Genomic DNA, 10,388 nt, shown 5'->3' with positions numbered 1-10,388 from the left:
CGAGTCTCTTATTTTGAGCCTGTTTATCCAGACCAGGTTGCGTTACTCTTGGCAACACTTAACTGGTATTTCACTTTAGCACTGAGTCCGGTCAACGTTTTTAACCGTTTATTTCATTCTAACCTTAAAATGAAAACAATACAATTATATTTTTTTGTCCCTGGCTCCGAGACAATATCAGATCATTTGCGTTGCAACTAATTTGTATCTTTACCTAAAAAAATATTTTAAATAATATATCGTGAAATGCCTCCGAAATTCGTGCCATTCCTGCGCGCGCGCTGCTGGGATAAAACCCACAAACTAAACAACAACTGACTCTGAAATGCTTTTGACCGTCTTAAAATTTGCAATTAATTATCCCAATGCCCAATTGACCTTAAAAGAAATGCCTTAGAAATGTAATTGCGAAACTGGGTCATTACTGAATCACGTGACATTTTACATTACAATCGGGCAGCGTATAATAACATGCTAATCAATGCATTTTTAAAGAAGGTAGAAAAAGGAGCCAAGAATTTTGTATCAAGTTTTATTTTCAATTTGTAACACTGCAAACAGTACAGATAAATCAGTTTATTCACAAACTAATCTATGATGAAGGGTGTTTGTGTGTTCACTACAGAAAAACACAATGCAACAGATAAACCTGAACCAATATCAACTCATCAACAGTCATAACCTGCGAGAAGAGTAATCCAGTTTACGTGCATTTCCATTATGCAACTTTAAAAAGACAAACATATTACATCTAACTCAGGCTAAATATAAAAAGAAACAAAAAACTGCCTGTTTCCAAGCACTGTTAATTAGAAGATAATTGCTTTAAATAGAAACGGCAAACCGACATACGAATGGTTTTATTTGTCAGGGTGAAGTTGAAAATTGTATAACACCGTTCCACATGAGCCACGAGTAAAGAAAACGGGTGTAAAATCTTGGGAGTACATATTTAAGACGATCATGAACCAGTGAATACAGCAGATTCTGAGGATGCGGAGTTTAAAAAAAGAAAAAAGGAATGAATCCGTTCAGAGAGGAAAGAGTCGTCGGACCGATGTAGGAGGAGCTTTCCTCTATCCAAACTCCATTTAACAATAAGAGAAACAATGATCGGTGGGATTGGGCTGTTTTTAATCACTCATGTCCATGTCTTCGTCTCGCTGGTCTTCGCTGTTGCCGTCCGACTCTCCGCATCCCGCATCATCTGCGCTGTCTGCTTGAGGCTCTTTGGCCTGTGGGGATGATGCGGCATCAGAGTTCCTCTCTCGCTCTTCCTCGTGCTCACTGTCGTAGCCCTGCTCCTCCTCATCATAATCCCTGGTCACCTACAGCACAGAAACCATACAGAATTCAAAAGCTAACTACATAGAAATAAACTAAAAATGTCCATCAAACATTCATTGAGAACTTTTTTGATAAACAGCACATCAAGCTGCAAGTTGTTCCTGGAACTGGATGTCCGATTTGAAGATTGCTTTAAGTCTAACTATTAAAGCATTGAACCTTTACATCTCCCTTTTCACTGTCTGACTTCCGGTCTCTCTCCTTGTCTTTGTCTTTGCTCTTCTTGCTGGTGGAACGTTCTCTTTTGTCCCGATTTCTGTCCCGATCATCTTTTCTGTCTCGGTCACGGTCTCTCTCGCGATCTTTATCCTTCTTTTTCTCTTTCTTATGTCTAAGAGAAACAGAACATGGCTTTAAAGTTGCAGTCGGTCTGAGGAGTGAGACATTTGGGCATGAGACAGAGAGACAGGTAAGTGCACAGTACCTGCGTGGAGACGGCGAGCGGGATAGTTTTCTCTTGGGAGAACGTAATTTCTTTGGCGAGCGAGAGATGCTGCGACTTTTCCTGTGCCGTTTACTGGAGGAAAAAACATTTGGTGATTTAAACTGCAATACTTTACAACAACATTACATTCATTTGAAAGTGTCATGCTCAAACCCACCCCACCAAAAGGTCTCTTTCATATATCCCAACATTTGGTCTTTAACTTTACAGAGCAACAATAAAACGTTTACTTGAATATATTTTACTTACCGGCTGATACTTCGTGACCGTCTGGCGCTGCTGTAGCTCTTCGGTGGCGTTTTTGAACGCTTCCTGTTTTTGTCATCCTTCTTTCGATCCCTACATCAGAGATAAGACGAAAAGATCAGTATACGGAAGTGAACCACTGCTACTCCAAAACTGAGGAAAATACATTTTACTGGACAACTGGCAAGCAACATTGTATTCATTATTTAGATGCACTTATGAAAACGGTTTATTACAGAAAGCACCGTTCTGAAACGCCATATAAACCAGAACGCCAATTTTCTTTCGCTGCTTAAAAGATTAAGAGAAAGCAGTTTAACACACCTAGGTTTATCCAGAGTACATGGCTAATGTGTTCATGTAAACGCTTAAGCGGGGTTCTAACAGGATTTGAGGAGTGCGCATGTGCGTGAACAGCAACAAGTCAACACATCAGAAAGAATTCAACAATTCTGCATGTACAGTGGGAAAAGCACATGCAATATAAACTATACGCATTTATACACACCCATGTAAAATATCGCCAGTCCCTCATGTTCAGGTATATGCACTCATACACTGGGGGAATCTCAGAGTTTTAAGTAAGAGGAAAACCCCACTATTGCAGTGCAATTCTGCTGCAGGTCATGATAGAAAGTTAAGGTAACTAACACAGCAACAACTCTGGAATATCTGGAAATAAAGCGAGGCAACGCAGACTAAAACAGTGAAGTCTTCCTCGGATGACGTTTGTTACTTGCACAAGCATCGCATGGAAAATAGGCTGTACTGCCCGAGCCGCGTGTATACGGGAGTAAATAGTACACTGCTTATAAAATGCATGGAAACCGGAAAGCTGTTTTCTCACAATAAGCCGCTTTCTTATATACATGTAAAGTAGACATTAACTGGCTCCAGCTCTGTTGATTGTGACTCACCTGGACCGGGAACGTCTGGTGCGATCCCTGGAATGAGACCTCCTCCTCCTGGGGCTTTTTGACCTCCTACGGCTCCTGGAGCGAGACCTCCTTCTGGAATGACTCTTAGAACGCCTGCGGTTGCATCATATTGAAATCAGACCATGACTCTATATGGACTTCAGCTGAAATGTTATTCCTACACACTTTTTGACCAATCAATTTGATCCGGATTTGCTAATCAATCATTTGGACTGATTCAAATAATCAGATGTTTGACTGTAAATAACTGATTAAAAACAAAAATTTGGACTCTCTATACAAGAGTGATATCTAGCCGATGAAGTTTCTAAGGCCTGGAAAACACAATTAAAAAATTCCCTGATATTTCTAAGATTTCCTTAACTGTGGGTGCTTTTAAGATATATGTTTTTCCCAAGGCCCCACAAACCTGTGTCTTGAACGGGACCGCGACCTCCTGCGTCTGGATCTCGATCTCGAGCGCTTACGTTTATCATCCTTCTTACCTGAGGAAACATGCTCCTTAGTGCAACACTCTTTCATTAACTCTGAATATCATCAACAGAGGAGGGCCGTTCACAGACAGGAACAGTCAAATATCTCTTAGTATAGTGTGTTACTCACTTCCAGGTTCGATGGCAGCTGAGATCAGAGATTGTGCCTCTCTCACCCTCTTCATGGCCTCTTCGATCTCTTTATTAGAAGCGTCTGCCTTCAATCCAGGTGTCAAGTTTAGCCCAGCGGTGAGAGGATTCAGCCTGCGGTAACAGCGAATCATTAAATAAAAGGACATCAGCCTTTAGAGAACATGAAGATACTGAATTAGATGAAGAACAGAGACTTTTGGAGATATTCATGAACTTACTTTGGGTCAATGGATGCCATTATTTTCATAAGTTGCTCAGCTGACAAAGACTAAGGAGAAAAACATGAACGGTCAGTAAAATAAGCGTGGTGAACAAATTCTTCAGGCCATCTTACAGATACATTAGCCACATTTCCACTATCTTTCATAGACGGTATGCTGGGACGTCATCCCGCTGTTAGTGGAGAGACCACTCGGGAGACCATGGCAGTTACAGTCGGTGAGTTGTCAACACTAATTTATCTTGCAATTTACATTCGATATAAACTCGATATTATAGATAACTAGATTACTTCAGCTTGAGCTTATTACATGCAGGGTTTTGGGCAACGCTGCAGAGTTATTGGTCCGATAGTGGGAACGCAGATAGATTTTGGACTTGAGGCTCAAGGTACAAGGATATTGTCCCCAGCTGGCCAGTTGATAGCCCTGGCCCAATAGTGAAAAAGTGGCTATTGGCTCTCTTCTAAACACTAGATAATAATAATACTTCTGGAGCCAAGACCAAGTGGTGGGCACGGTTTCACTTTATTGGAATCAACTGAAAGAGTTGAGCATTGAGGATAAAAATAATCATGAGGTCAACAGCGAGGCAGCCACTAAAGTCTGGGACAGAGTCGTCAAACCTGAGGATTCATGTTGGGCGCTGCCATGGCCAAGGCTGCCATAGGATCCAAGTTATGCCCTCCAAGACCACCAAGACCAACTCCACCAATCTGATGACAAAACAGAACCAGAATATATCACTATACTCAACAGAGGGCACTCGGAAATAGCTTCGTCTCCAGTTACAGTGATTGACACTCACAGATGTGACCGGGTTGGGTGTGGGCAGAAGCCCTCCCCCTGGCAGCAATCCTGCGATGGCATTAGCTGGGGCGAGCAGTGAAAGAGCCTTTGACTCGTCAGGAATCACTCCTGCAGGACGGAAAGCACACAGTTAAACGAGGCCACGAGCGAACACTCCACACACAGACAGACCCAAACAGTGAAACTTTCTTTTTGAAAGTCTACATTTGCACTTTTCGCTTTTCAGAGGAAGCTAACACATGAGGTCCCTTAATAAAAAAGCATCAAGTGCATAATACTACAAGAAAAGCAAATGACACTAGACACACTGCCAAGATGTTATCACCTGAACTCGATTTTTTAAGTCATGAACCAAATGTAAGCAAGCACAGCCGGATCTCCAGTGGGATGTGCTCTCAAGTTTCATAAGTTGTATAATGAACAAGCGATTCAGGTCGGCTGCTTCGCTATAAAGCACACAGAGACATCAAGATAGACAAAACAGAGTTTATGATTTGGGTGTCAGCATCAAATGACAGTTTATTCATCCACTGATGGTTTCACTTACCAGAACTAATGTACAAAAAACATGTATTAGAAGAGGTTTTGTTGGTGCTTTCAAAACTGCCTTAGGAGACAGATCTAAACTGGTCTAAAACTGGGGCAGACCTATGCACACAAACTCACTTAAACAGTGACAACCGGAGATAAGAAATGTCCTCTTCCAGCCAAAGGCCATTTTAAACTCAACTAGACTGAAGAAAATAACGAGTTAAATTAAAAATGTGCGTTTTCGTAAAGTGCATGGAATCCATTGGGTGTGCTTCTCTGAAATGAATATATTTCACTCCATACAACACAGTCATCTTTGACACACAAACACAAGAGAGAGAGAGAGAGAGAGAGAGATAAAGAGAGAAACAGGACAAGCTGCAGAAGACAAAACTGTTGGTTGGCATTGTCTGCTGGGCCTGGTTAACAGGACTTGCAGAACCAGGGAAAAGAACTGGAAAACACAACAACAAAAAACAGAAAACGACCGTTAAAAAGCTTCTTAGGCCCTTTTTCAGTCATGTGGAGAAGAACAAAAGAACATTCTAGACCATCAGTTTTTTTACTAGGGGCAAGTTGGACAAATATCACAACAACACACACAGGAAGGACCTGAGTTTAACTATCATTACGCACTTACACGCTCAAGTGCTTCTTAGGCGTGTATAAAAGTATATAATATGTACATATCCCACTCATGCAGTAATTCCCTCAGCTGAAATGAATCTTACCGTAGATTTTCTAATGTCTATAATTAGCATGCAACTGAATCAGAAATGTGGTTTTGGGTCTCAATATGTGTGTTTGCATCCATTATATGCTCATCAATCTTTGCCTTTGATCTCAAATGAATTGAGTTTGAAACACTGAGCACAAGAGAGAGGATTATAGTTTACAGCAGGAAAACACGTGGCCCGGCCGCTTTTATTTTTCTACAGGGCAGCAGAGGCTCACGCTCAGACATCTGCCGGCTCTGCAATTGCCTTGTTCACTATAAAAATCACACACACAAATGACAGAGAGAAAGGTTTAACAAAAAAATGAAACTAAACTGGAAAGGCAATGAGTTAAACATGAGTACCTGCCATTCAAGGATTTTATTCCCAACCACAGATGTTATTAAATCCAATCACAATCACATATAGCATGTGTTTCTATACATACACAAATGTAATGCCGTAACCAAACAGCTACGTTCAGGGTAGAGTGACAGTCGCTGCGCTAACGTCATCACCTAGACTGTGAAGGAGTCGTCAATTAAACATCACAAAATGGGCACAAACCTTCAGCGAATGGGACGACGATCAGGGCTCTGTCCACGAAGACAGTGTTCGTCAGGTGCTGCGAAACGCCGACTGACTCCGGCTCGTTGAACTTTACAAAACAGACACGTGAAGTCACAGGCAAGGAAGAATCACTGAAAGAAAATATAGATGCTTTTGCCAGTTGTACACACAAGGAACACACACTCCAGCAAAACTGATGTTCTTCTATAAATGACAAAGGTTCATAATGCAGCTCAGCCTTTAACTCTGAAATGCATCAATGGCCCATCAGAGCGGACTCCTCCAGCGTCCTACCTGTACTGCAGGTATGATGTGAAGCCAGATGTTTTTCGATGAGTGAAAAACAACAAAAGCACAGAACAGAAGTTAGCTACTGAAAAAAAAACACCTAAAATATTGCCTACTGGAGAACTGACATCCTCAAATGGAGAAACTCAGTTTACACAACAATCAAGCCTCAATTAATGGCATTATTTTGAAATTATTCCATTTCTATCAACATGCCTAAAAACAACTCGCAAAGAGAGATCAAATCGGGCAATTTCACCGCTATATTTAGCGTGTCTAATTTCAGAAAGCCATGCAGATAGAAGCGCGTGACCTCCAGCACATTTATGCAATAAAACAAAACAGTACTGGCCAAATACTGTAATGTAATATTAGTAGGGCTGACGATGTTTCAGGCAGAGGTTGACTCAATTAAAATTTTGCCGATAACCAAGGTGGTGAGAAAGGCCGATAACCGATTAATCGGCCGATGGTTTATAAAAAAACAGTTTTTTGTTTGGTGCATAACGTGGGACTTTTAACCATGAACAACCTCGAAACACACAATAGACTCATATTTTGAAATGACAAAAAAAAAAACAATCGGCTACTATAGCCAGATTTTTGCCGATAAAAGCAACTATCGGCACCGATTAATCGCTCTACCTCTAGTGTTAGGACTAATTAACTAGTCGTCCTACAACTGACTAGTCGATTATTGTGGTTGACTACTAACATTCATATTTTTAGTGGTGGTAGTTTTAATGGGAGAAGCATTTCTCAAATGAATTGAGATGCGCAACTTCTTGGACATCTTGTCAGTTCTTCAGTAAAATAAGAACCTCATTTGTTACTTCGGCAACAAAATGATTTATTTTGTGATGTTGGACCTTTTCTCCCAACTGCTGTAAGCATGAACTCAGCAGGGTGTCCCGACGGTCAACTTATTAATGATCAGATGCTAATCAGATGATGATTAATGAGCAGATGCTAATGCGTACTCATTCTCCCTCCACCTAGTCGATTATTAAACGTCAACCGATATATCAGTTTTACCGATTAATCGGTGCCGATAGTTGCTTTTTTTACCTAATGGCTGTCTGACAAAAAATCCCTGCCGGTATTTTTTTTATTTATTTCTCAGTGGCAAACGCTGTAAATAGTTTATTTTTGTTGCTCTTGCGCAATAGAATGACACAAATAATAATACGCTTTCCCATAAAAACAGTCCCATGATTCATTTCTTTCTCCTGTTTCCCACGCACACATCAGTGTCTTCCCGCCCGCACCCGTTCTCAGCAATCAAAACTTTCCCAGGCCTCACTCATTGCGTCGGATCCCACAAGAGAGCAGGCCTCTTCCGCGGAACTGATTAATCGCCGCCGAGTTGCATTTTAACTATTGGCTGTCTGAAAAAATACAACAAAAAATAAATAAATCAACGCTGGTAGTTTTTTCTCTCCGTTGCCGACGCTGGAGGGTTCTACAGTATAAAACCCCCCTCAAGAAGTTAAATAAAAACAATCATAGACACCTCGTGGTGTTTGTAGTGTCACGTGACTAGGTTAAACATCAAAAGAGAAAAGGCAAGGTATGTACAGAGTACACACTTATTATTACAGACAGTCATGGTATAACAAATAAATCATTTAAGACAACCGAAATGATCCACTAATTAACCTGTTGAAGTGCTGTGTGTCTGTATAGCCCTCCGAAACATCTGATTGGAGTTAATTATACATGATCTTTAACACAGACTAATCAATACTGAAAATCAGTAGTTTTGCACATCCGTAGGTAATTTAGTGCGACTATATATATAAAAAAAACCAGCAGCAGAGCTGTACGTAAATATCGCAATGAAAGTATGTAAGTATTTTCCTACCATCGGAGCAATTCAAGCTTTAAGTGTTTCTATGGACCGCGTCAGCAGGGGGGAGTCTGCGCGCCTTACACAAACCTCACAAGCCGCGCAGCCACAGATAAACATGCTCACACGGGATGCGTGCAGCCGACTGAAGCACAAGGAACCCGAGACACGATTTTCAACATTTCAACTGCTTTTAACTCGACTTGTTCATGACACCGAATAATAAAAATAACACGGATGGAACGCATGGAATGTTTTGTATTTATATTGTATTTATGAATATTTGGGGCCTTTCTCTGCAAATATTAATGTATATGATTAATCAATTGGTATTTCAAAAAATTAATTCGATAAAATTTGATTAAGTCACAATAACAAGCTCATAATCGTCAACTTTTCAACCTAGTATGTCTTAAAATTGTATTATTACATTTAATTACTTAAGCTATTTATTTTAAATAATTTTGATTCAGACCGATTCGCTAATGAATCTCATTTGTGAACCGACTCAAAAGAACAATTCGCCCATAAATAAATAGCTGATGAGATCATTTCAGAACAGAGGGGGGAAATAATGCATATTCACTATAGAAATTTCCATGATTTTTCCAAGCTTTGAAAAATCACATTTTGATGAATTGAAATATTTGGTGTGTTAATATAAATATACTGATGACCTGAAGGCCAAACCAACAATGCGTGTTATGAGAGCAGAATATTGGGTCTTTAAAATACTCACTCGGTTTTATAACGGTAGTCGGGTTGCTACGAATAGTTTAAACTCTTTTATAAATGTGATGTATGTGTATATCGTGTTTTATAAAGACCTTCTGGGGAAATTAATATCTCATAAGTGTGTCTTGTGTGCGTCTGGATTCTGCACGCGCTCCAGAAAAAACGGTTATCGATCATATACGAATCAGTCACTTATATAAAGGGCTTTTCGTGCACATAAGGATGACTTGTTAATTATATACTCACTCTGGAGGAAACAGTTTGAGCTCGTCGATGTTTCCGATGAATCCGAACAGTGTTCTCATCTGCTCCGCCGTGCTGCTCGGCGACACGTTCGTCACCTGAATCACATTCGTGCTGGACGTCATTGTGGCTCAGATCTGATGGCGTTGCACATCAATCGAAAAGCATTTAAATCCGTGTATTAAAACACGCGTTTACTCGATTTGTTTTCGATGAATTCGATCAGTCGTGTCGCGGCCTGCTGTGTCACGCGTGCATGGCGGCTTGTGGAGTGGATTTCAAAATAAAAGTCAATGCACACAAAGCGATCCGTACTGCCAAAGTCCCATCAAGGCAAGTTAGTTCACTCGGGAGGCATCTATGGAACGCTCCCGAGCGGCTATTTTCGACATGAAAGTGCAGCTCCTATCTACTTGAACAGGGTAAGACCGAAACCTCCAGAAAGGGTTAATCTAGATTACGATCAAAGAACATATTTCAAATCAACAGCAAACTATGAGATCAATAGTATCGCAAGTTGTGCTTCTTTATCTTAGATCACGCAAAAAATACGCTATTTTTCAGGCCGGATCAGCTAATGCGCATGCGCTTTATCGAGTTTGTTACAAATATGTAACTGCTCCTTTTCCTGGTGGGACATCCTTTGCTAAATCAGTTGGCCATTCCAATTTCTTCCAATCAATTTGAACCCTTGTACATCAATAAAAAAAGTTACTCAGAGGTCCATAAAGGACAAAAATGTCCACGTCAAAAAACTGCCATAATAATATTATATATTAACATTATGTTCCACTTTCAATAAGTTATTTTTTTAAGCAATGTCAGT

The 10,388-nt window shown here is 40.4% G+C and overlaps 2 protein-coding genes across 5 annotated transcripts in view; one reads left to right on the top strand and one right to left on the bottom strand.

The window, feature by feature from the left end:
* Window positions 1-524: 524 nt before the first annotated feature.
* LOC127626121 (serine/arginine-rich splicing factor 11-like) lies at window positions 525-9,836 on the bottom strand. 4 transcript variants are annotated; one of them, XM_052101688.1, is made up of 12 exons: window positions 9,566-9,836; window positions 6,445-6,578; window positions 4,629-4,738; window positions 4,447-4,536; window positions 3,821-3,870; window positions 3,580-3,713; window positions 3,386-3,461; window positions 2,956-3,069; window positions 2,042-2,131; window positions 1,772-1,864; window positions 1,507-1,678; window positions 525-1,328 (listed from the first exon to the last, which is right to left on the bottom strand). In XM_052101688.1, exons 1-12 carry the CDS (start codon window positions 9,685-9,687, stop codon window positions 1,134-1,136), a joined length of 1,380 nt encoding a protein of 459 aa, XP_051957648.1. In that variant the 5' UTR covers window positions 9,688-9,836; the 3' UTR covers window positions 525-1,133. The 4 variants fall into 4 exon arrangements, with proteins under 4 accessions (XP_051957648.1, XP_051957649.1, XP_051957651.1 ...); XM_052101689.1 differs by having other exon boundaries at window positions 1,513-1,678; XM_052101691.1 differs by lacking the exons at window positions 6,445-6,578; window positions 9,566-9,836 and adding exons at window positions 4,956-5,076; window positions 5,178-6,417.
* A 56-nt stretch (window positions 9,837-9,892) lies between these two features.
* Window positions 9,893-10,388, top strand: part of LOC127626101 (trafficking protein particle complex subunit 10-like) — a 54,571-nt gene continuing 54,075 nt past the window's right edge. Inside the window, 1 exon segment of the mRNA XM_052101658.1 lies at window positions 9,893-9,984. The gene's annotated coding sequence lies outside the window, so the exon portion shown is untranslated.

This window comes from Xyrauchen texanus, chromosome 32 (genome assembly GCF_025860055.1).
Source record: "Xyrauchen texanus isolate HMW12.3.18 chromosome 32, RBS_HiC_50CHRs, whole genome shotgun sequence".
Lineage (NCBI taxonomy): Eukaryota > Metazoa > Chordata > Actinopteri > Cypriniformes > Catostomidae > Xyrauchen > Xyrauchen texanus.
This window is presented reverse-complemented; position numbering and strand designations above follow the sequence as displayed.